The sequence below is a fragment of the Meriones unguiculatus genome, chromosome 3, assembly GCF_030254825.1.
Source record: "Meriones unguiculatus strain TT.TT164.6M chromosome 3, Bangor_MerUng_6.1, whole genome shotgun sequence".
In the NCBI taxonomy this organism is placed as follows: domain Eukaryota; kingdom Metazoa; phylum Chordata; class Mammalia; order Rodentia; family Muridae; genus Meriones; species Meriones unguiculatus.
The window spans coordinates 33,376,540-33,401,801 of NC_083351.1; the positions used below are offsets into that span (position 1 = coordinate 33,376,540).

Below are 25,262 nucleotides of genomic sequence, written 5' to 3' on the forward strand. Positions count from 1 at the left end.
CAGTACCCACATAGAGTGGTTCACAGCCTCCTGGACCTCCAGTTCCAAGGGATCTGTCAGTCTCTGCTGGCCTCTACCGGCATCCACCCCCCCCCACACACACACAGGGCATTTACCCACACAGAAACACATAAATAAAAACAAGTCTTTAAAAATATATTCAGCTGAGTGTGGTGGCGCCCACTTTTAGTCCCAGCATTTAGGGAGGCAGAGGCGGGAGGATCGCTTAGAGTTCGAGGCCAGCCTGACCTACAAAGCAAGTCCAGGACAGCCAAGGCTACACAGAGAAACCCTGTCTCAAAAAAAAAAAAAAAATATATATATATGTAAATAAATATTCATGAGGACAAAGTCTTCATGACTTAGCACTTTTCCTGAAAAGCCCCACCACCTAATATCTTGTTAATTAGGTTTTTGATATACCAATTTTGGAGTTGTACACATTAAAGCCACAAGGAAGACATCAATACATGTGCTAAGGAGAGTGCCTCAATTCTAGAGAAGGAACTATAGACAATTAAAATGGTGCAAAGTAGGAGAAACAGTCTTTCCCAGTGAACAGCACACCAACTGGTTATCCAATACCAAATGGTTAGCCCTGAAAACATACATGTTAGTAACATGATATAGATTAAGAAGGTTACGTATTTAGAAGTATAAAAAAGGTCATGAATTTGAAAGAGAAAAGGGGATACATAGAAGGGTTAGAAGGGAAAAAAGGGAAGAGGGAAGTGATTTATTTCTCTATATAATATGTTAAAAAATTATATACACACACAAACCCACAGCTATTCCTTGCAGCAAGACCTACTGTGTCCTCTTTCTCTCTCTGTATGTGTATGCATGTGTGTATGTGTTTTCCCTCTGTAGCCCCATAAAAAGCTCATGGAAATGAAAGGGAAAAGAGAAATTAAGAGCTTCTACAACTGTGCCAATCAGCGGAGGCACACGCCTTTAATCCCGGCAGCTTGGGAGGCAGAGCCAGGTGGATCTCTGAGTTCGAGGACAGCCTGGTCTACAGAGTGAGTTCTAGGACAGCCAGGGCTACACAGATAAGCCCTATCTAAAAAAAAAAGAAAAAAAAGAAAAAGAAAAAGCTTCCCAACTCCCAGAACACAGATTTCAAAGCCTTGCAGCATATGCACAGTTGTCATCTCTTTTGGGACTCTCAATCCCTGGGCAGACTTGCCTCTCCCCACCTCCAGGGCTGTTTAGGAAGGTATTGTTACCTGTGTCCCCAGCTGAGGTCTAAGGTCACACAATGACGTGGCTCACCAGCTAACTACGAAAGGAAGGACTCTGATCCTGTCTTTAGAGAAGCCGCCAGGATCCACTGTGTGCTATGAAGGTCACCTGTCCCTCGAGGAAATGGAGGGACTGCAGGGACATGCTGTTCTGGCTCCCACGATGGTGTGCTATTGCCTGTCCTCGCAGCTCCCTTCCAAGGCAGAGAGCCTTGGAACCCTCTCCCCAGCAAGCCTCACATGAACCTGCTCCCTGCTCTTCCGTTTCAGGCTTCGTGTTCCAGCTTGCATGGGGCAAACCTCCACATTGCCTTCTCCCAAACACGCCATTGCGTCACAGTCAAGTGTAAAAGAAAGAGATAGCATTTATCAGACCCTTATTACTAGCAAAATGCTCTTGCAATTTCCTTCCTGGAACTAACTTGTTCAGTGTTCGTAAAACTCTGTGATTATCATCTCTTCACAGTGAAGCAGAGAGGCAGAAGAGGCTACTGTGGTTTAGTCATGGAAAGCTGTAGAACTGGGTCCTGGCAGTCTGGCTCCTGAGTTTGAGCCAGACAATCCCTCTGTAGGATTCTGTTTTTCTTTTTTAAAGATTTATTCACGTTATTTTATATATATAAGTGTCTTCATGCACACCAGAAGAGGGCATCAGATCCTATTACAGATGGTTGTGAACCACAGTGTGGTTGCTGGGAATTGAACTCAGGACTTCTGGAGCAGCCAAGTGCTCTTAACTATTGAGCCATCTTTGCAGCCCTGGACTCTATTTTTCTAATAATAGCAACGATGTCAATGGTGGCTAACATGCTAGAATATACTGGCTCTGTTACACCCCCTAATTTCTTACATAAGTTCTAGAGTGCTGAGAGGCACTATCTTCCTTCTTACAATTAAGAAACGTGAGGCTCAGAAAATCAGACAAGGCAGGATAACGAGGCAGTCTAACCCTAGAGTTCTGTATGCTGAACTTTTAGCTTTCCAACCCAAACCCCAGAACCCAGGACTCTTTTAATCGGGTGGTTTTTGTTTTGTTTTGTTTTGGGCTTTTGGAGACAGCGCTGTGCTATATTTAGGCTCAGGCTGAACTTGAGTTTGAAGCTCGTTAGCCTTCTGAGTGCTGAGGTTACGAGGCTGTGCGGCCGCGTCCTGCTTTCCAAGGCTGCTAGCAGGCCTGGTATTTATTTCAGTTTCCTGACTCACAGCAGTGGACTGTCATTCAGTAGCAGGGGTCAGTGGAAGACTGAATGAATCCCAGAATCCCAGAAAGTGAAGTGTATCAGGAGGGGATCACCTCTCACAGGCCACCCACCAGGTCCTTTACAAGAGACTTAATCAGCCCAGAGCTTGCTGTTTAGGCCTCCAAATCTATTCTTACATAGCGCCCCCCCCTTTTGTAAAGTAAATCCAATTTAATAAGTCCCCAGGGAATTTACTGCTTAGAGAAGCCATCATTACAGCAAAGACAAAGGAATGCTTTGTAAATAGAGTCCCTAAGGCAACAAACTTGGCCAACAGACTTGGACCCCTAGGCCTCAGAAATGACCAGTCTCTCAGTCTGTATTGCTGGGGAGGATTGCAGACATGCAGCAGCATACCCAGCTAAATTACTCTGCAAACAAGACGTAAAATGTAGGAATTGAGTTTCCCTGTGTCATGAAAAGAAACAAAGGCCAGTCTGGTTGCTCATAACTTTAATCCCAGCAGTCAGGGGAGAGGAAGAGACAGGTGTATCTAACCCCATTTAAACAAACAAACAAAAAAAAAAAAAAAAAAAAAAAAAAAAAGGAAAAGATTGAGGCTTAGCTTGTGACAGGGGATAGAACTTTAATGAGGAAACCTCACAGGCTCCTAACAGTCCCCCGTGGAACCCATAATTACCACCCCTCTCAGATTCAGAGGTAAAGACACCCAGGACTCAGAGTTTCCATTCAGAGTTCTGGGATACTCTTCTACCTCACAGTGTCTCGCTTTCAGAGGCAGCAGTGGCAGTACGGCCTAATGGTTACTGAGACTAGAGTCTGAATCTTCACTCAGCCAAGAGTGTGACTCAAAAAGGTCGTTGAACAACTCTTGTTTTCAAGTCATCTCTCACTAGTAAAGTGAAAACAGGAATGCCTTTCTCATAGGACTTTTAGGGGGATAAATGAGCTGAATCACATAAAATTCTGTGAGAGCAAATCTAGCCAGAATCAGGGTGTGCGTGGCCCAAATGTATGCCCTCCCCTCCACTGATGGGCACGAGGTCCCTGGAGAGGACTGTAGTTCAGATGAAGTTGCTGTTGTTTCCTGGGTGTGAAATCCCAGGGGGTCTTGGCCTGGGAGAGCATGACCTAGTGGGGACCATCTGTGTAAAGTGGGTGAGGAAAAAGACAAGACACATGTAGGGACCCCAAAGTAAAGATTCAAGGTTACGCCCAGTCAGCCAGCCCTGAGCCCAGGTGAAACGGACATCTAGCTCTGCATAGCACCGACGACGCTAGGCTTCCCGGGAAAGATGCTGCTGAAATGTTGGAGAGGTTAGTAAGTTCCGCCACACCGGGCCTGCCCAGGTGGGCCTGTTCTGGGAGGCCCTGGCTTGGTTTTCTGGGAAGGAGTTGGAGCTGTGGGGTGCCTGGGCGGAGACACACCCAAGGGTCTGATCAACGAGACCGGCCGCCCTGGTGCTTCCGAGGGCGCCCACGCGGAGCTCAGATGCTCTGCCCGCCTCCAAACGCCGGGATGCCAGGAACGAGGCCAGCGGGCGGCCAGGCTTGACCTTGACCGTTGGAGCTGCCAGCTTTCCTCGCTGCCCGGCAACCGCGCGCTCCCCGCGGACCCGCGGCGCCGCCTGCCCCTCCCTCTGGAGGAATCGCCCGCGATCCAGGCCGGGTTTTGCAGCGGAGCTGTTGGGTTGCGCGTGCTGATTCCTCTCGGCGAAAGCAGTCGCTGCCGGTGATCATGGTGCCTAGCCAAGTGTGGACCGCGCTGTCTGGGGTCTCCGGGGTCGCCCTAGCCTGCTGCTTGGTGTCGGCGGCGGTGGTCCTGCGATGGACCGGGCGCCGGACGGCCCGGGGCGCGGCGGCCAGGGCGCGGCGGAGGCAGCGAGCGGGCCTGGAGACCATGGACAAGGCGGTGCAGCGTTTCCGATTGCAGGTGAAGGCCGGCGCCGGGGCTGGGGTGGGCTGGCGTGGGGTGAGCGGCGTGGGCAAGGCAGCACTTCCAGCCGCCTGGACGCCAGAGGGGCGACTGGCAGGCTGCGCAGATGTGAGCCCCGGAACGGAACACCCCGCCTCTCCCCGAGCTAATGCATTCCGTTTTCTGTCCGCGCCAGGTGCAGCGCAAGGAGAAACGGAAAAGAAAAGGACAGGGCAGGTGGTGGAGGCAGGGCTCTGTGCTGGGTCAAAGAGGAACTTTTCCCCCCCACCGCGCCAGAGAATCTCCATTACCGACTATCAAAACGATAGAAAAACAAAGACAAAAACTCCAAAACAGAAACAAAACGAACCCCAAACCAAACCAAAAAACCCGTTAGCGTGAGAATCAACAGAATACACTAGGGTTTAGGACTTTGATATCATGGGGTGATGACTCAGGACACTGATAATCTAGGGCACCCAGAGAGCTTAAAGTTCATGTTTGCTCATTTGTGCACAGGGGTCTTAAGGGAGCGGTGAAAATAGACGTGCACAGGGGAATTAGTGGTCGAAGTCCCTCTAGAGTGTAAGTCGTCCAAGGTTTCTGCCGCCTGCTGGGTCTGTCATGCTCAGCACCTCACAAACCCCTCTCAACCTTTTAGCGGCAGGCTTCCCTTCTCCCCATGCCGCCTGGGACATTTCAGTGGGTGCGCCTGGGAGTGTGAGAGAAAGAGTTTGTTGCAAGGAGAAAAGGTGTCTGCAAGAGAGGGCCTTTTCCCTCTGGTTGTATGAAACACTGGCCCCCATCAGAAGCCCACACGGTGAAGTCTGGTGTGTCTGTGCGCTGAAGAATGGAAGAGTTGCTGTGGGTATTTTGGGGATCTGGAAGGTAGGAGAGATCCCATGAAATGAGGATGGCAGGAGTCAGGAAGGTGTTTCTGGGTCAGTCTCAGGGAGAGGCTCGGTGAAAATTGCATTTTGCAGGTGCTCAGTTGCAAGGAGTGATTTTTGAGCAGGAACTGTATGAAGTGCTTTGTGAAACTCTGGTTCACAGCAGTGGAGAGAAGTTAGGAGGGCTGGTCTTTGGATATCCAGCTGTGGCCCTGAATGCAGGCAAAACTGTGGCAGGCTGAAATAGTTTGAATTTACTCCCCGCCATCACCAAGTCCAGGGTATATTTTATGTCTTTATTAAAATAAAGGTGTATATGGTTCAAGCCTCCGCTCCTCAAGATGTCTGAAAAGCTGTTTAAAAGATATTTAAAGCTGACTCCTCCTAGGGTTGGGAGGTTCCAATCCCACACTGGCCACCTCTGCTATCCAAGCACAGGCTCTTTGGTTATTCTGGTAGTTCCCTCTCAGGAGCCTCATTAAGATCCTGGGCTAGGTCTGGCGAGCCTTGGCTGCTCCTCCATGTTCTTCTGTGCAGCCAGCTTTCAGCACAGCTTGGGGAGCAGGCGCAGAAATCTGCCCACAGTTCCTGCTTACTGGAAGGAATACTCCTAGCCATAAGGAATCCATTTGGCTGGGAGGGCTGGGGGGCTGGGAGAAGGCTGGATCTTCCTGCATTTCACCTCCCGGTCTGTAGACCAGGCTGGCCTCGAACCCACAGAGATCCACCTGCCTTCTGAGTACTGGGATTAAAGGTGTGTGCCACCACCACCTGGCAAGAATATTTTTTCAAAGAATGTTTAAGGGCAGAAGTTTTGACTCTAAAATACAAAATGCTGTTTGCATATCTTCTGGGAGCCAAGACGAGCCTCAGACACCAAACAGCTTTTTCAAGAGAGGGAAACTACCTTTCTGGTTTCAGGGGCTGAAGCCAAAGGAGCCTCTATGGTGGTTTTGCTTGCTTTTTTTCTTTGTGTTTTAGACAAGCTCTCACGCTTCCCAGTCTGGCTTTGAACTCCTGGCTGTCCTGCCTCAGCCTCCCAGGTGCTGACAGGGTGTGCTCCTGCATTCGTCTTTCTCTGTGTTTTTTAGCAAACAGAAAATACATTTGTACATTATTATTCCCCCACTACCCCTCCTGCCTGCTGTCCAGGTGGAGTCAGAGCCCGGCTCAAGAGACCCTCCCATTTCAGGCTTCAGGTGTGGCCTATCTAACTGACTAAGGATTCTTGATGGCAGTAGCTCTGTAGACCTTGGTTAGGAGGATGGTTAGGAGGTAGGGGTTTGGGGTAAAATCAGCCCAGCCTCGGGTTCAGCCTCTTCCCTTCTTCACCCCTCAGAGCCCTCCTGTTGGGCTCAGGCTTCCTTGGGGAAGAGAGAGGTGGCGCTTGAAGCCTCCGAAATCTCTCCTCGAATGCTTTCTCAGCCCATCCCTGAATATCAAGGGGCACTGGGGTAGTAGGACCCAGTGTGCTGGGAGGACAGAGCCGTTTAATCCCTGTGATAGAGTCTGTACAAAGTTAACTTCCTGCCAAGGTAGACACAAGCTAGATACCACGGAGGACGTGAGCCTCCGAGTCACAGTGGTTGGCACAGTGGTTCACTGTCCCAGACCCTGTAGCAACCCTAGGGGAGAAGTGTAGTTCTTGTTACCGTCCACCAGTGGAAGCTTACCAGCGACCACCTTTCCTCCATTTCCCTCAGCTGGCACCTGAGTGAGGTTGTTTTAAAAATACTACTTTATCTTATTATGTGTATGAAGGTTTTGCCTACGGGTATCTTCGTGTACCATGTGCATGCCTGGTGCCCACAGAAAGCACAAAGGGCATCAGATCCCCCTGAGAATGCAGTTACACGTGGTTGTGAGACGCCATTGTGGGATGCTGGGAGCTGCATCCAGGTGCTCTGGAAGAGCAAACAGTACTCTGAACCGCTGAGCCATCTCTCTAACCCCCTCTGCCCTGTTGTTGCTATTGCACTGCAGACAAGAACCACCGGAAACAGACTATTGAGGCTGGAAGGGCTGTCCTAAGACGTGATCCCTGCCTCAAGGCTTTGCACGTGAGGTCTTGTACTGTCTCATGCATTCTCCTGGTACTCATCCTACAAACGACTCTTCCTTCACCAGATCCACCATGGCTCTGTCTCCTGGCCTTTTCTAAGCCTCCCTTTCACTCTCCTTTAAAATGATTCATTGATGAATTGAAAGCATGGTTACACCATTGAGAACACCTCCACCATCACCGTAGGCAAATGGAGGAGACAGCTTGACATAGAACAATGCAAAGAAAAGCAACAACAAAAAAGGAGACAACCCAGGAGGTTAGAACAATATTTGCATCTGGAGAGACAGAAATAGTTGATAGGTACAGTAGCTCCCTCTTGAAAAATGTCTCCATACTGAGTGGCCAGACAGTTAGCTGGAGGTTATCAGTAACTGACCCTCTGTTTCCCATGCAAAACCAACCTCCCTCATATTCACAGACTTGCCTCTTTGGGGTATAGACTTACTTTGGTGATTTGGGAGAGAGACAATGTCTCAATTGCCTGATGCTGTGAAGATTTAAAAATAGCTGTTAACAACTGTGTCATCAACTGTTAACAGGAAAGACACAGGAAAGGATTGAAATATATATGAGAATGGGGTTGTCTTAGTTAGGCTTTCTATTGCTGTGAGGAGACACCATGGCCATGGCAACTCTTTTTTGTTGTTGTTGTTACTGTTTTGTTCCCCCCCCCCCCACCGAGACAGGGTTTCTCTGTGTAGCCTGGAACTCACTCTGTAGATCAGGATGGCTTCAAACTCAGAGATCTGCCTGCCTCTGTCTCCATAGTGCTTGGGTTAAAGGCCCAGCAACTCTGACAAAGGAAAGAATTTAATTGGGGCTGGCTTCCAGGTTCAGAAGTTTAGACCATTGTCGTCATGGCAGGAAGCATGGACAGGCAGACATGGTGATGGAGAAGGGGCTGAGAGTTCCACATCTGGGTCAGCAGGCAACAGGATGAGAGAGACGTTGGGCTTGGGCACCTGACACCTCAGAGGCCGCCTCCAGTGACACACTTCCTACCCTAACAAGGCCACAGCATCTAACATGCTACACCCCGGTGACCAAACACGCAGATGTGCCTGTCTGTGGGGACCATTCCTATTCAGACCACCAGAAGGGCCGCTGATAACTTCTGGGTGTCATGTGCAGGGAGGGACTCTGCAGGCATCTTTAGCAAGGAGGGAGGAGGTGGCAGGCAAGCTGCCAGCAGTAACTGCCCCAGGATAGTGGGTACTGTGCTGATTTGGGCTTTCTTTGCTCTACCTTCAGGCATCTTGAAAATTAAACAATAAACATATAATGTATTCCAGGCTGACTCTGAACTCACTATAGATATTAAAGATGACCTTAAACTTCCGATCCTCTGGCCTTTACCTTGTCTGGGTTTGTTTGTTTGTTTGTTTTCTTTTTTTGTTTTGTCTTTTTGGTACAGGGTTTCTCTGTGTAGCCCTTGCGGTCCTTACACTCACTGTGTAGATCAGGCTGGCCTTAAACTCAAGATCTCTCTGCCTCTGCCTCCAGAGTTCTGGGATTCAAGGCGTGTGCCAAAATGCCAGGCTACCATGCCTGGTGTTATCAATGCTGGGTATCAAGCCAAGTATGTTGTGAACATTAGGAAAGCATTTTACTAACACAGCTGTATTCTTAGACCCTTATTTTACTTTGTTTGTTTGTTCGTTTTGTTTTTTTTGAGATACTTTATAGCTCTGGTTGGCCAACAGCTCACTATGTAGCTTAGGCTGTCCTCAGATTCATGGCAACCCTCCTGCCTCCACCTCCCAAGTGCTGGAATTACAGGTGGAAACCTCCATGCCCCCCAAAATATAAAGCACAATTGGTATTCATTGTGTGAAAGGAGAGATAAGACATAGTAAGATTGTTCTGTGGGGAAAAAGTGAGTGTGGACAGCAACAGTGTGGGTTTTTCACATATTCTTTCGTCTTGTTCATCAGGAACTGTCAACTTTGGATTTCTTTTCAGGACAGGGCCTGCACGGAGTGAATAAAGACTCACTTTTTACATTTCTTGGTGTGTCTTTGTGGTATGCAGACCTCAATGTGTATTTATATACATGTGAGTTCCCGTGTGTGGAGGCCAGATGTCAGATGTTTTTTTCTCTACACTGTCTACCTTATTTTTTGAGACAGAGTCCCTCCTTGTACCTGGAAATCACCAATTCAGCAAGACTGTCTGCCCAGGGAGGTCCAGGAATCTCCCCTATTCCACCTCCCTTTTATTATTTTTTATTTTTTTAAATTACATTTGAGCGTGTGTCTGGATGGGGTATATGTGCATGAGCGCCGTGCCCACAGAGGCCGGAGGATCTGCAGTGACAGGCTATGGGTGCTAGGAGCCAAGCTTGGGTCCTCTGTAAGAGCAATGTGCTCTAAACCTCTGAGCCATCTCTCCAGCCCCCTAGAGACTTAAATATATGTAATATTTATAACATATATAACAATATATTAGAGTTATGTGATGTATTGGAAAGAGATCATGGATCCACTTTTTTTTTTTGTAGCTTGTATCAAAGGAATAAAAGTAAGTGTTACATCATTTAACAAATCTGGGGAAGTGACATTAAGAATGTAAGGTTCCCAGGTTGGGGGTGGGACTCTGTTCTGGGTGTGAAGGAATGATGATCCAAAGGTAGTCTGATAAGATCATGACTAGAAGAACCTTCAGAAGCACGCTCTGGACTCTGAAGAGGTATGGCCTTCAGACATTTTAAGAGGAAAAGGCCAGGTTGGACTTTAGACCTAGCAGGAAGGACAGCTCACAGGGGCAAAGGCTTGGGTGAGACAGTAGTATGGGGAGGAAAGGATGAGGGTCTTGGTAGACGGACGGAATATGTCCACTTTCCAGAGCTACCTAGAGGGTTTGATGACTGCGTGGGTGCAGTGGAGAGGAAGAGAAAGGCCAGGATGAGGTCACCTGAGCGTGGTTGCGCACCTGCCTGGTTGAGGGTCCTGGGGCATACCCAGGGGGAGCCATATTGAAAGTTCGGGAGATGGTGATTGCGGAAGGAAGGGCGGTAGTCACCCCATGAATAGCTGTGAATCTCCTTGTGTGGAGCTTGGCAGAGGATCAGGAAGAATGGGATGTGTGGAACACCCGAAGGGAGTCAGAAATGGCAAAGGAGTGGAAGCCAGGAGAGCAAGCCTTCTCTGGCTGCAGAGAGAAAAGACCTGGGGGAGGCTGTATCTCTCCCCTTGTCACCCTTCAAGATCATGGCTAAAATGTCTCCTCATCAGGTAGACCCGCCCACTGAGGCCACCTATCTACCGCCTCACCTTACCACAAGCTACCCACCAGTGGCTTGTTTACTGGCTTGGGTGTTGATCTTTTCTGAATGCAGGCTCCTCGCCTGCCCTGTTTACTTCTAAATGCATGGCCTCTCACACAGTCCTTTGCATATGTTTGCTGACTGACTAAATGAATATAGAGCAGGGGGACTCTGGGAGAAACCGAAGAGAGTGCTGTGTGGTCCGGTGCCTCTGAAGACCTCGATGAGGTGTGGAGGAAGATAGAGTGAAGTAGTTGGTGGATCTGGTAACAAGGGATTCTCTGGTGGCCTTTGCAGGCGCAGGGAGACTGGGCTAAGGAGCACTCACTAATTGGTCTAATACCCTTGAGGAGGCCCCAGGAGGGTGTTTGCAGGTAGAGATAACCTTGGTTGTCTGGCAGGTGGGTGTGGCTTAGGACCCTCCTCGATTCTTTCCTACCCTGCTCAGGGACCACGCCCTGCTTTTTCAAACCCTCTCTATCTGAACTTCATATCTAATCACGTCTTGGTCTGTTTTCTCTCGCTGTGATAAACACCATCGCTGAAAGTAAGTTGGGTTTATTTCAACTCACCGGTCCTGGTCCATCACTGAGGGAAGTGAAGGCAGGATCCAGCCAAAGACCTTGGGGAAACACTATTTTGCTAGTTTGCTGCCTGTGGCATGCTCAGCTGGCTTTCTCACAGCACCGAGGGCCACCTGTCCAGGGATGGCACTGGCCCTGGGTAATTCCCCACAGACATGCCCACAAGCTAATCTGACGGAGGCCATTCCTCAGCTGAGGCTCCCCCTTCTTAGATGACTTTAGCTTGATGGAAGAGTATCAGCACCATTGACTGTCCGCTCCCCGCTCCACCCTTGCCTTACATAAGCTCACATGGGCATCGCTTTTTGGTTGCTGCTGCAGGGCCAGGTGCAGAGCAGGCTCTTCAGTATTCCCCCTTTGAATGTGGTCTTCAGCCACACACTCAGCATCCATCTTTTTTTTTCAAGACAGGGTTTCCCTGTGTAGCCTGGGCTGTCCTGGATTCACTTTGTAGACCAGGCTGGCCTCGAACTCACAGAGATCTGCCTGCCTCTGCCTCCCAACACACTTAGCATCTTATTATGGGACCTTTTTGTGGTTGCACCTCCCTGCCAGGGTCTGTGTGCAGTGGGTGGCTTGCGCTGAGTGGGTAGAGCACAAAAAAGATTTGTTGCATTTCATATCCGTGTGTGTTTTGCTTGCACGCGTGTATGTGCACCACACGTATGCCTGGTGCCTGCAGAGGTCAAAAGAGGGTATCAGATCTCCTAGACCTGGAGCTACAGATGGCTTCGAGCCACCCTGTAACCCAATGCCAGGTGCTCTGCCACCGCGAATGCGCTTCATCTCCTTGCCTCCTTTCAGCCCCACTCCTTACCTTGCTGGTCCTGAACAAAGCACCTCTTTCCTTTTAGCTTCAGTTTCCAAATCTGTGCAACAGGAGTGCTGAGAATCAAGACGTGGAGGTCATAGGCTTGGTGTTGAAAAGCCTGCATGTAATCCTATCTCCTGTCGGGGCTGGGTCAGGAAGATCTTGAGAGCTCGAGGCCAGGCCTGGTCGTAACCGAGAGACCTTCTCTCAAGAAACAAATACAGCCGGGTTTGGTTTGCGCATCTTTACTCCTAGCACTTGGGAGAGGCAGGCAGGTCTCTGTGAGTGTGAGGCCAGCCTGGTCTACATAGTGAGGACCCGTCTCACACAGAACAGAATAAACCCAAAGGAAGGGAGGAACGCTGTAAAGTGCCGTCTTCTGGATACGTACTTTAACAAGGCTGTTAAAAGTCACGAACACACAGCAGCCACACCACCACCACCAAACACACACCGTGAAGAAAGCAGGAGCAGGGACAGTTGGGAAGACGGTCAACAGCTGTGTGGAGGCAATGGGGGTTGGGGATATGATCCCAATGCATTATGTAACAGTAAGAAACACTCAGAAACAGAAGAAAAGAAAATGGAAAAAAAAAAAGTAACCATGTGAGCGGGGAAGTGGGGGGGTGAGGACCCAAAGGAACAACACAACCAGCGCTGTGCCTGGCAGGCAGGGGCCAGGTGTGTCGGCTGTGCTGCACAGCCAGGGGTGCAGCCGTCTGTGCAGGCAGCGCCCCAGCCCTAACCACCTTCCATCTCCAGCAGACTTCCGGGGGTTGCACGTGCACTGGCCCGGCTTGCCTGCCAAGATTGGATCTGGTTCCTAGTGTCAGAGCTGCAGGTGGAAGCTTCTATTAACGAAAGCGACAGCTGGCACCGGCTTGTTTACCCGAGGACTGAGTGGCGAGAGCCGCGCTTTTGAGACTGAACTGATGGAGTATGGTGTCACCCGCAGAACCCTGACCTGGACTCGGAAGCCCTGCTGGCCCTTCCCCTGCCCCAGCTGGTACAGAAGTTACAGGGAGGAGAACTGTCCCCAGAGGCTGTACTCTTCACCTACCTGGGAAAGGTAAGCCCTAAGCTAGCCTTGACAGTCTCTTCACAGGCTGAGGAGAAAACCTGGCCTGGAGTTGTTCAGTTGTTCTCTGGGTCGTGGTAGAACCACAGTGCCAGGGACTACCAGGGAGGGAAGGAGCCAATGGGAACTAGTGTGTGTGTGTGTGTGTGTGTGTGTGTGTGTGTGTGTGTGAACACTGAGCATGTTGTCTTAGCTAGAAGCCTGGCTTTCAGCCCAGATTTCTCTCTTCCGCCTCCATTGGTCAACAGTTTGTTCTGTTCCCTTCTGTAGCTCTCTATTCTCTCCCCTGTTCTCCACCCACCTTTAGCCACCCTGATCTTCACCCCTCTCTTTCCCTCTGTAAGCAGCAGCAGCCTCCTGGCAGGCGCTACTCAGGGCTTCAGGTCCGGCTCATCCCCAGGCACGAGGCCGCGGAGAGTTGGAGACATTGGGCTCAGGATATGCCTTGCCTTGTCCTGGCACCCATTCCCTGGATTCTCTTCCCCTCTCCCCTCCCAGGCCTCTGATTCCAGTAAAACCTCCCCTGTGTCTGCCCTGCTCAGGACTCCCTCTCCTTGTCCACTCATAGGCAGGCTCAACTCTTTCCTCAGGCTCTGCACGGGTCCTGTGGTCAGGGAACATTCTTTTAAAATCTTAAATTATGTGTGTGTGTTGTGTGTATGTGAGAGAGTATATACATGTGCTCTTGGAGTCCAAAAGAGGGCATGGGATCCCATGGAGCTTGAGTTACACGTGGCTGTGAGCTGCCTGACATGGGTGCTGGAAACCAAACTAGGGTCTTCTGGACGAGCAGCAAGTACTCTTAACCACGAAGCCATCATCTCTCCAGCCCTGCCAGAAGTTATTCTATTTCCCTTTAAGTCTTAGCACCAAACATACTGTCCTTCACATAAGGAGTGCTCAGGGAATATATGTATTTTTAATTTTTATTTTTATGCACATTGGTGTTTTGCCTGCATGTACGTCTAAATGAGGGTGTCGGGATCCCCTGGAACTGGAGTTACAGCTGTGAGCCACCGTGTGGGTGCTGGAAATTGAACCTGGGTCCTCTGGAAGAACAGCCTGTGCTCTTAACCACTGAGCCATCTCTCCAGTGAGCCCCAGCTCAGGGAATATATGTAAGAAAAAGGAGTAAGACAGCTCGTGCATTCTGAGTGCGATGGTGACAGCGAGCGTGACCCTGAATCAGTGAGTGTCAGGGTCAGGGTGAGGTGTGTAATGATAGTGTTAGAAGGGATGAAGGCTGAGGGGGTGGGAGAAAGCAGGCCAGTCACTGACAGACACAGGGACGTGGCTAAGGCTTTGGCTCTTCCTTAACAAGGCCCCGAAAGGCCCCTGCACGTCCAGTGCACAACTGAGCATTTTAGTTGCACACGCGCTCCTCCCTTCCTGCCTGGGGTGGCTTGGTGACTGACGCCTGCAGTTTTGAGTGTGGCCATACAACCTCCTCTTTTCTTCGGTTGTCTCCCAGGAGCAGGGGTGGGTCAGGAGGCTGAACCTAGGTGTCTCTTCCTTTACCACTGGGCCCTGGGCCTGGGCCTGGAAATTCTAGATGTCTGCTGTCAGTATATCATTTCTTGGGGGTGGTGGGTCCAACCCTTATTTATTTATTGAGGTCAATCATCTGTTTGGCTCAGAAGTCCCAGGGAAAAGGGAGGTTCGGCTTGGCCAAGGGTAAGCCGGGCACTGGGCAGAGCAGGGAGTACGTGGGTCAGGTCTAGCCCAACTGTGCAGCTGACTCCCAGCATGACCTGGCGTGGAGACCTGCTTCTGTCTGGCCCCTGTCTATCTTCCTGGCCAGAGACATGGCTTGGAAGTATGGGAGCAGTGGCTGGTGGCCGTCTTCCTAGCTCACCCTCTGCTGTGCACGCCTGAGGACAGCATCTTGTTCCCGGGCCTGGCCCAGCCCCAAGTCTCAGCCTTTAAGAGAGTCTGCGTGAAGCTGGGGCCAAATAGCCTCAGCGGGGTGGTTGCTGCAGGTCATCCTCTGTGTCTCCTTGGAGCCATGTTTTTCCTGGTTACCCTTCCCCTTACATGAAATGTAGAAAGGGCCAGTTTAAAAAAAAGAGAAAAAGCTGCCTTGTGTCCATTCCCCTTTCCCTAGGCGTGGGAAGTGAACAAAGGGACCAACTGTGTGACCTCCTACCTGACTGACTGTGAGACGCAGCTGCCCCAGGCCCCAAGGCAGGGCCTACTCTATGGCGTCCCTGTGAGCCTCAAGGAGTGCTTCAGCTACAAGGTACGTCCCGCCTGGTCCCAGCCTCCCACACCACTCCTGTCTCCACATCCAGCTCTGGGGGCCTTAAAGGACATCTCAGGTCCAGAGGCCTTGGAGGCTCAGTCTTGCCAGTGTGATGGCGGCGGGAGTGTCCCTGGGCTGCTGAAGGCTCCTGTGTCACTGATGGCGTCTTCTGTGTACCCATCTCTTCCCCTAAGGGCCAAGACTCCACGCTGGGCTTGAGTCTGAATGAGAACGTGCCGTCGGAGTGCGACTGTGTCGTGGTGCAAGTGCTGAAGCTGCAGGGGGCTGTGCCCTTTGTGCACACCAATGTCCCCCAGTCCATGTTAAGGTTGGTCCTGAGGAGCTGGCCTGACCAGTGAGGCGGGCGTAGACAGGGGACGGTCGTGGCTGTGTGACCCGAGCTGACCTCTTCCTGCTTCCTCCAGCTTTGACTGCAGTAACCCCCTCTTTGGCCCGACTACAAACCCATGGAAGTCCTCCAAGAGCCCGGGTGGCTCCTCAGGGGGCGAGGGGGCCCTCATCGGATCTGGGGGCTCCCTTCTGGGTTTGGGCACTGATATTGGAGGCAGCATCCGTTTCCCTTCTGCCTTCTGTGGCATCTGTGGCCTCAAGCCTACCGGGAACCGGCTCAGGTATGGCGGGTACAGGGAGCTTTTGGACTCTGACTGTGGCTCAGCCTTTAAGCCCACCAGGCCGCAGGAGGGATTCACTAACCAGCATTTGGTGAGGGCATGGGAGGGGGTTAATTATTATCGGTCATGCATGCGAATGCACACAGCGACGGGGCTTCAGAGAGCTGCGGTGTGGGTGTGGGGTGAGTCTAGGGTGGCCACCAGGCCTTTCCAACATCTTGTGTTTCTGACCAGCAAGAATGGCCTGAGGGGCTGTGTCTATGGACAGTTGGCAGGTGAGTGAGGTCTGTGGTACTCGCGGTGCCCCGGAGGGTGGAGGGTCATCTTCATTTGCCTCTGTCCCTGTTTTCCCCGTGGGCGGTAGCTGATGGCCAGGCCACTGTAGGTCTGAATTCCTACTGCCCTTTCTTGCTGTCACTCCAGAGCCATAGACCAGTCCTTACTCAGACCCACGGCTCACTGGGGCCAAGAGAAGTCTCTTCCTTCCCTTCCCTTCCCTTCCCTTCCCTACAGTGCAGCTTTCTGTTGGCCCCATGGCCCGGGATGTGGAGAGCCTGGCATTATGCATGAGAGCCCTACTGTGTGAGGACCTGTTCCGCCTGGACCCCACCGTGCCCCCCTTGCCCTTCAGAGAGGAGGTGAGTGGGGATGGGAATGGGCAAGGGAGTGAACTCTAGAACCCCACGGGCTGGACTGGCTAGAGGCTCCTCCACGGCAGAGTAGGCCTGGGGCAGCTGCTACTCCACACTTGCCCACCAGGTGGCGCCTGCGCCTGCCTTTGCGTCTTCTCAGGCTTTTTTGCTGCGCTGCTGAGCATACCCCCACCACCCCCGCTGTCAGGGACCACTTACAGCTCAGTAACTCCTTGGGGAAGAAACTTGTGGACCTTAGTTGAGTTTGCCCTTAGGAAGCAGCAGCATTTCTTACAATATTTGCGCCCATCTCCCCGGCAAACAGGCTACCTGACAAGTGGGCTGAATGACCTGAGAGCAGGCTTCCCAAACATGAATGACCACCATAGGCCGTTGATGAGACAGAACTGAACAGCTTACTCCCCGAATGTGGAGCCTTGCAGGCAGGGCAGGGCGGGGCCTGTTTCAGGTGGATCTTTTCAACCAGGAATTGGTCTAGGATTGGGTCAGGGGTGGGACTACAGAAAGAGAAGGAGCTTCAGGCGAGAGGTTAGAGTCTCGGTGAGATGGGGTCCTTGGATGCTTCCTACTGAAGAGCCGATGGGGAACCAGGAGAGCCATAGCAGTTATCTGTGTTTATGTACAAAGCATTCAGGAGTAGTCGCCGGGGACGGATGCAGACAGAAGAGCAGGACTTCCCAGGAGTCCAGCGTGTCTTTCTCCCATGCAGGCCTCTGGCCTTTCTCAGTGAAGCTGCCTCAAAGGGGCTGAGGGTCCCCAGGCGGCGGAGTGGCATAGGTGCTTTTAGGAGTTCGGGTGGGTGGGAAGGACTGTGTGGAGCAGGCTTCTCCCTTCAGCAGACAGGTTCAAACAGTAGCCTGAGCCCCTCCTGAGAGGGCAGAGTGGAGAGAGGGGTGGGGGGCCTGGACTAGTATCTCACAGGAGTGAGGCCAGGTCACAGAACCTCTGCTCAGAAGACAAGACACATGGCTGGGCTCCTGTCTTCGGGTCGCCTCAGTTTCCTCTTCGGATCACTGGGAATTGCCTCATCCCTGCTCTGAGTCACCGTGAGGGCATTTTGAGAAAGGGTACTGACGATCTGCTGCTGAGAGTCCAGGCGGGAAAACGCGTTAGAGGGATTCGGTTGGGAACCTATAGCTAAGGTGGACCGAGTGGGTCTCTGCCTCTAAGTGTTCTGCGTGGACTATTCTCCCCACCCCACCCCCCACCCCTGTTTCTGGTGTTTCCTTCTAGGTCTATACAAGCTCTAGACGGCTGCGGGTGGGGTATTATGAAACTGACAACTATACCATGCCCAGCCCAGCCATGAGGAGGGCTGTGCTGGAGACCAAGCTGAGTCTTGAGGCCGCTGGCCACACGGTACGGCATCGGCTCTCCTTCAGGGCAGCCTTCTATGGCCCCTTTGTTCCCTGTTACTTAGCATGAGAAGTTTTGCTGTGTGGGACCAGTATAAAGATGGCTGAGCCGGGGGAGTACTGGGGCAAAAGGCGGGTGGAGGATTTAGCCTGAGCTGGGAGATGTGTGAGCTCATGCCTCACACCCACGAGCAGTGATTGACGCACAGCTCTCAGAGGATTCCCGGGGACTTGAGACGTGGGCCAGTGGCTTTCCTTTGTTATTCTGAGACAGCTTCAGGTGTGGCTCTCGACTTCTCATGAGGTCATGGGTCAGTCACGTGACACAGATCATCCTGGGGGCCACCGGGGCAGCGTAGGAGTTACTGGCACCAACGGTTGTGCTGTCTGTGGGCCTTACGCCCTTCAATCCCTGCAGCTGGTTCCCTTCCTGCCAAACAACATTCCCTACGCCCTGGAGGTCCTCTCTGCCGGTGGGCTGTTCAGTGACGGTGGCCACACTTTCCTCCAGAACTTGTGAGTGCTGTCGGGCTTCAGGGTCTAGGGTGGAATCAGGAAACACATGCAGAGGGGCTGCGCTCAGCAACTAAGAGCACTGGCTGCGCTTCCAGAGGGTCGATTCCCGCCACCCACGTGGCCGCTTACGGCTGTCTGCAAATACAGTTCCAGGGGAGCTCAGTGCCCTTTCCTCACCTCCGCAGGCATCATCAAGCACACACTTGGTGCACAGATATACGTGCAGGCAAACACTTACACACATAAAATAATAAGATAACTGGCTATGCAGGTTGAGCCTGGAGCTACCTCACCATAGAGACTTTGGAAAGGTGACCGTGGCAGGGGTGGCCAGATCCATAGCCCCCTCTGAGCCTTCTTCCTGTGGATGCAGATGGGCAGGGCTTCTCTGTTTGTTTGTTAAGGAAGGGGTTGGGTCTGGACACCAGCCTTCCCTGAGCCACGTTTTTTTCCTTCCAAGCCTCTGTTTTCCTTTTTCTGAGTGGGTGTGTGGAGCAGACTTACTTAAAAGGCTTGCTCAGCGCCTGGGAGGCAGAGGCAGCCAGATCTCTGAGTTCAAGGCATGAGAAACAAGCTTCCTGGGCAGCCTATCCTGCATCCCCATTCTGGCATCAGAGCTAAACTGAAAATGCCTAGGGAGAGATTTCCCTCAGTTCTCAGGAGGCTCTGGGCACTGCCTTCCCATCTGCAGTCGGGGTGGGGCAGAGTCCAGGCACCCTGGTGAGCGGGAGAAACAAAGCATACACTGGAAAGGGGCCAAGGAAGGGGCTAGATCAGTGCTACTGGAGCTGGGTGAGGAGGGAGGTGGACAGGACCGCTGAGTCGCCAGGGAGGAGGAAGGCTCCGGGAGCTGAGAGTCTTAACCAGCCTCTTGTCTTCCAGCAAAGGTGACTTTGTGGATCCCTGCCTGGGGGACCTGATCTTAGTTCTGAAGCTGCCCTCGTGGCTTAAAAGACTGCTGAGCTTCCTGCTGAAGCCTCTGGTGAGAGTCCCAGGCATGTGAGGACACAGCCTCTGGGCCCCCATCCTATGATAGCTCACGGCCTCTGGCTCTTCCTTCCTCCCTGGCCTCCAGGTTTGCACACGCGTGGCCGCCTCATCTCTTTTATCCCGACTTCTCTCAGCCATGTTCTTTAACAAACCTGTTTGTCAAAAGGGCTGTGACCTGGGCCTGGGAGGAGGGAGGACCTGGAGGGGGTGTCATAGATGACCAGTCACTGATCCGCTGTCTGCTCTGGTGCAGTTTCCTCGGCTGGCAGCCTTTCTCAACAGCATGCGTCCACGGTGAGAGCTTTTCCTGTACCCCAATGCCTGCATTTTTGTGTTTCCCCAGCTCGTCTGGTCTGATGGTTTTGACAGAAAAAAAAAGTCTCTGGGAGAAATAGCTTCTAAGGTTGAGGTGGTCCGGGCAGGGAGGTCGACTTGTGACCGTCAGGTGGGACCCTGAAGCCATCTTAGGAGGGTTCTGGGTCATCTGGAGGACAAGGGCCTGTGTGCAGAGCAGGACAGGCTATCGAGGGAAGCTCGGGGAAAAAAGACCGGAAAGGAGTTGGCCTCAGCTTGGGCGGTGTGGGGATTGTGGGCACCGGGGGCAACAGGTAAAAAGCTGTTGGGTCTGGTCTGGACCTAGTCCTACCTGCCCTTTGGTGGCCAGATCTTCAGAAGCGGGATATGAGACACCTTATTCCCAGCATCTGTGGAAATAAGGCACCTCTCACCTCCAGGCGGTGGGGACTTTGGACAGTCCCACTCTCTCTTGTAGCTCAAGAGTCACGAGGAATCAGACTTGGTCTAGTGCTGGCTCGGCTAGGAAGTCACTAAACCACTCAGCCTGAGACCCCTGAGATCCCGGATTTTTTTCCCATCTGGACAGCAGAGCCTTGATTTCCTCCCTCAGAGCCCCCCCGGGGGTTGAGTGAGATCTAGAAATGATGAGGGTAGGATGCATGATGTGGCTGATGCTGACGGCTGTACCTGTGATGGCTGGTGACCTCCCTCTGTCTGCCCAGGTCATCTGGAAAGCTGTGGGAGCTGCACCATGAGGTTGAGGTAAGGTCTGAGCCCGGGGAGTAGGGGAGGGTGCCATTGCTCAGGGCATCTACCAGCAGGCTTCTCTGGCCACTACTCCCATGGGGGCCCAGAGTGGCCTGCTACCCCTTCCTCTCCAGGGATCGTGGCTGGGGCCTTTCTGTGATGTTCACTTGCCCAGTACCGGTCCTTGGAGTCTGGATCAGCATAGGGCTCCTGTCCTGGGCCCCTTCTTTTTCCTCTAGAACTATCTATGTCTGTGTTAGCAAGTGGCTCTACTTTGGCAGAAAGTATTTTTTTTTCTGTGGTGGAAACAATACCCACAAGAGGCAGCTCTTTTTCAGCTCTTGGTGGTTCATCTGCGATCCAGAAGCAAGTGTTAGGACCAGAGCCACCTCAGTGTCCACTGGGCATCCTGGGGTGCCTTGGGTCCATCTCCCCCGGGGTTGCTTGTCCCTCCAGATGTACCGCAGGTCTGTGATTGCCCAGTGGAAAGCGATGAACTTGGATGTGCTGCTGACCCCTATGCTGAGCCCTGCACTGGATTTGAATGCTCCAGGCAGAGCCACAGGTGAGGCCTACAGCCCCTCCCCCAGGAGGGGCTTGAATACCCCTCCTCTTCTGAGCTCAGCCCCGTGCCCTGTGGAGCTAGAAGAGGAGGAGTTCTGGGGGAATGCGCCATCCACAGAGGAGCATCCTGCTCTTTTGGGCCTCACTATCTTGTGGGCTAACCGGATGGAAGATAAGGGGAGGGAATGTGTTCCCTGCCCTCAGCACTCTCATGTAGGAGGTCTCCTTGCAGAGCCCACAGTTTGGGGCAAATGATGTTTGAATCTCGGTTGGATTTAGCTAAGCCAAGGAGATAGGCTCAACATTCCAGATCCAGGAAAACTACATGGAGAAGCACAGAGTGGGCACCAGCAAGTCCGGCTGGTTCCTGTGCTGTGCTGCAGACTTCAGGCCCGGGGGAGGGACTTCCCCTGGCCGTGGAGGCAGGGTGCCATTTTGTGTATGTGAGGGTAACTTGGGCCCCGAGAAGACACTGTAGGTGTCTTGCCTCAGTCCGGGTGTTGTGTTTCAGGGGCTATCAGCTACACTGTGCTCTTCAACTGCCTGGACTTCCCTGCGGGGGTGGTGCCTGTCACCACTGTGACCTCCGAGGATGATGCCCAGATGGAACACTACCAGGGCTACTTTGGGGATATCTGGGACAGTACGCTGAAGAAGGTAAAGCCTGCCCATCCCCTAGCTCACTGGCCTCAGACCCAGCCGCTGTGGAGGACAGAGTCCTCACACTTGCAGGCTTCGTCAGCCTTCCTTAGCGTGAGCCCCGTGCCTGCTGCTTGCCCTCCCCAGCACGGTGCATGTTTCCTGACCCTGTGGTCCCACTTCACCTCTCCCACCCTGATGTCTGTACCCCCCCCCCCCCGCAGGCCATGAAGAACAGTGTAGGCCTACCTGTGGCTGTGCAGTGCGTGGCTCTACCCTGGCAGGAAGAGCTGTGCCTGCGGTTCATGCGGGAGGTGGAACTGCTGATGACCCCCGAAAAGCGGCCATCCTGAGGGTCATCTGCCCACCCAGCTCCGGAGGACCCAAGGCCCGTGTGTTCTGCACTGCAGCCCCATCTGTTCAGGATACTACCCCCGCCTGTGGGGAAACTCCCAGCACAGGGAAGAGGTGTCTGCTCGCCCTCCCCGAGCTCTGCAGATACGCAGGCCACCTCCTCCCAAGCCAAGTCTGGACCCTGCTTCCCTCTCCAGCCTTTCCATCCTGATTCCTTACTTTACACGAGAGCCAGCAGGGGTGACTTGGGGCCCAGACTCACCAACAGTCAAGAAACAATGTGTTTGCTGGGTATTTCCATTAGCCTGCTGGCAGGGCTGGCCTGACACTCCAGAGCCAGCTGCAGCCATGCCACTCTTCTGCTCCCTGGTGCCATTACCCACAAGATGGACACAGGGTCATGTCCTTGGCACTTGATTGCCCTTCCTTTCTTTTTTGGATTGGGTCCAGCTCTGATGGCCTCTGCCCCTGGTCTTCCTTCCCACACTCATCTCTCTGCTTTCATGCCTCCTCTTCTCTTCTTAGTCCTGTGGGGCCTCACACATATCAACCTCTCTTCAGGAAGCTTCTGTCCTCTATTTATTTGTTTTAGAGGCAGGGTTTCTCTGTGTAGCCCTGGCTGTCCAGGACCTCACTCTGTAGACGGGGCTGGCTTTCAATTCATAAAGCTGCTTGCCTCAGCCTCCTGAGTGTTGGGATTAAAGTTGTGCATCACCACACCCAGCCTAATGGGACAACTTTTAGAGTCATCTGTGACACCCTCTCCCCTCTGCAACCCCCCTTCTACTTGTGCGTCCACAAATCTGAACACTGGACCAAAGGAGGGGCACGCCAGCTGCATACCTGCTGGGGAACACTTAGAGACAGCTGTGTAATCAAGTCATGATGTCCACAGCCACATCTGTCTCCCGTCTGTGTTTGTTGGCTTGCTGGTCTCGGCCAGGCTTGCGAAGTCTCCTACATCTAGGTTGGAGTGGTGACCTAGATACGTTGAGTGAGTGAGACCCCTTGTGGTCTGGGCCCTGTAAGGTTTATCCTTGTATGCCCAGCACCCAGCATGGTGCCTGGTACTTAGTGGACAGCCAGTGAAGGCTTGCTGGAGGAATGGCAGACTTTTTAACTAGCCTATCCATTCTGGCACCTCCTGATTACTTCCTTCTCTTACCTGTAATGAGGAATTTCCCAGCTTGTCTCTGACCTTCTACCTTTATCTAACCTACTTCCTTGACTTTGTTTCCTGACCACAAGGATAAATACCACCTTGTCTGTGATCCACCTGGAGCCTTCTCCTGGTCTGGAGGGCTGCCTGTCTTCCCTTCCACCAACCTTCAGCCCTCCCACTCCTATCCATCCCGGAAGCACATTGAATTGCTCCCACAGTGTGCTCAGGGCAGTCAAACAGAAACAGCCCCTGCTTGGATGGTTTTCCATCCTGCCAGCAACTGTGGGATCACACAATGCATCCAAAATGCTCTACCGAAGTTCCTGGCTATGATGACGACAAGCAGGGCCTCAATCGTGTGCACGAGCAGGTGTGTCAGGGGTTCCCGTGTGAAGTAACATGTAAGCTGGAAAGTGCACTGTCAGTAGGAGCGGAGGAACAAGTGTTTGAGGAATGGCAGAGCTGATGTAAACGTGGCTGGTGCAAAAGGGGACGGGGATGGGTGAAGGTGGGGATGGAAAACTCTGCCTGCCGTTGCCGAATTGAGTGGCTCCTGTGTGCCAGACACTTTACAAAAGGCTGGCAGGTCCCTGCTTTTAGGGAACTCATTTTCCAGAGGGGGGACATGCAAACAAGTACATAAATAAAATATTTTCTGCTGATAAGTGTGAATAAATAAGAAGGTTGGTGTGGTAACGGAGGCTTGCAGCCCAAGGAAAGGTGAGGTAACAAGGTGCAGCTGCCATACAGCCCTGAAGAGGGGCCGGAGGGCCTCAAGGAGAGCGTTTGAAATGCCACAGGGTTAGGATAATAAGAGGCAGAAGGGTGGGGCAGGGCACGCTCTGGAGGTGTCTGAAGGTGATTTGGCATCTGCTTCCAAGTGACTCGAGACTCGCACCCAACAAAGTCAACCACAGACTTGACTCCTGCATCTCCTGACTTCCTAGTGTTGAGGGTAGTCGCCACTCCCTTGGTCATAGTGACCAGTAGCCCCCTGACCAGCTTACAGTGGCTATGCCTCTCCTCGAGACAGGCTGTTGAGACATCCAGACCAGTATGTTCCTAACGCAAGTCCCCTCTCATAGCGTCCCTGCTTCTCTCTCCCCATCACCCACAGAATCTTTCTTTACCGGGAGACCCAACATATGGGGAGGCTAGACTCCCCAGGACCTCGCTGCCTCAATCCTCTCTTGGGTCATAGCCCTGGCAGTTCTGTCTCCTAGTTGATCCTGTCCTCCATCTCCACTGAGACAAGAACCTAGTCAGCACATCTCTCCTGTCTAGGCTCACCCCACTCCATGTTTACTGAGCTCCCAATAGAGACTTCAAAGCTTTCGGACAGCCATTGCAGCTGGCTGGCTAGGATCGACAGCTGACGATGGGCCCTGCCTGAGTGCATCATAAACCCTCCTAAAGTGGTGGAGAGAAGGCTGGGAAAAGGAGCATGGAGACATAGCCTTGGATTTGCTGTGTGACCTGGAGTGTGTGATGGTCCTCTCTGGGCTTTGGGCTCCTCAATTTGGAGTCCCCAGCTTGGGTAGCACACTCCTGGGAGCCCAATGCGGTAGGGGTTGGGCATAGTGTCAGGGGTATGGGATCCCATGTACTGAAGATCCGGAGTGTCCTCTGCTGTTCCCGGCTTGCTGATTGATGGCCCCCATGGACAGCTTCTCTGCCTGAGCTGCCGCAGTTGCAGAGAATGTGTATTAATATTAATTGGGACTAATTAGTTGGATAAATCAATCCACCCCCAGAGAGCAGCAATCCCTCCCCGACTGATGAGGAGGAAGTCTGGGCTAATGGGGTCGCTGTGGCAAATCTGCATGATGGAGAGGGCTCCTGACCTGCTGAGGCCCCATCTGTGGGCAGTGGTGGCCGAGGAACCATTACCGTGAAAGCTGCATGTGCCTCCTGCTGGAGTTTCACTGTGCTGTGGCTGAGTGTTTGTGGCTGTGCGCGTATGCGGTGTATGTACCTAGCTGCCTCTGAGCGTGCTCTATAGCGGGTTCCGCTGATTGAAACATTCCCTGTAGAAGGGAGGAAAGGGGCTCACGAAA

The 25,262-nt window shown here is 52.5% G+C and overlaps 1 protein-coding gene across 1 annotated transcript; it reads left to right on the forward strand.

The window, feature by feature from the left end:
• The first annotated feature begins 3,988 nt into the window (after nt 1–3,988).
• Faah (fatty acid amide hydrolase) lies at nt 3,989–23,870 on the forward strand. The gene is made up of 15 exons (XM_021659436.2): nt 3,989–4,379; nt 12,932–13,045; nt 15,159–15,293; nt 15,491–15,624; nt 15,722–15,928; nt 16,163–16,203; nt 16,442–16,566; nt 17,815–17,940; nt 18,355–18,452; nt 19,335–19,434; nt 19,696–19,736; nt 20,462–20,501; nt 20,943–21,051; nt 21,562–21,707; nt 21,914–23,870. Exons 1-15 carry the CDS (start codon nt 4,185–4,187, stop codon nt 22,040–22,042), a joined length of 1,740 nt encoding a protein of 579 aa, XP_021515111.1. The 5' UTR covers nt 3,989–4,184; the 3' UTR covers nt 22,043–23,870.
• The last annotated feature ends 1,392 nt before the right edge of the window (nt 23,871–25,262 follow it).

What these genes read in the sequence shown, in the direction of transcription:
- Faah (XM_021659436.2), top strand. Translation starts at nt 4,185, where the DNA reads ATGGTGCCTAGCCAAGTGTGGACCGCGCTGTCTGGGGTCTCCGGGGTC. An exon ending in TTGAGGCCGCTGGCCACACG is followed by an intron (nt 17,941 to 18,354) that starts GTACGGCATCGG and finishes CAATCCCTGCAG; the next exon opens with CTGGTTCCCTTCCTGCCAAA. An exon ending in CTCAACAGCATGCGTCCACG is followed by an intron (nt 19,737 to 20,461) that starts GTGAGAGCTTTT and finishes CTGTCTGCCCAG; the next exon opens with GTCATCTGGAAAGCTGTGGG.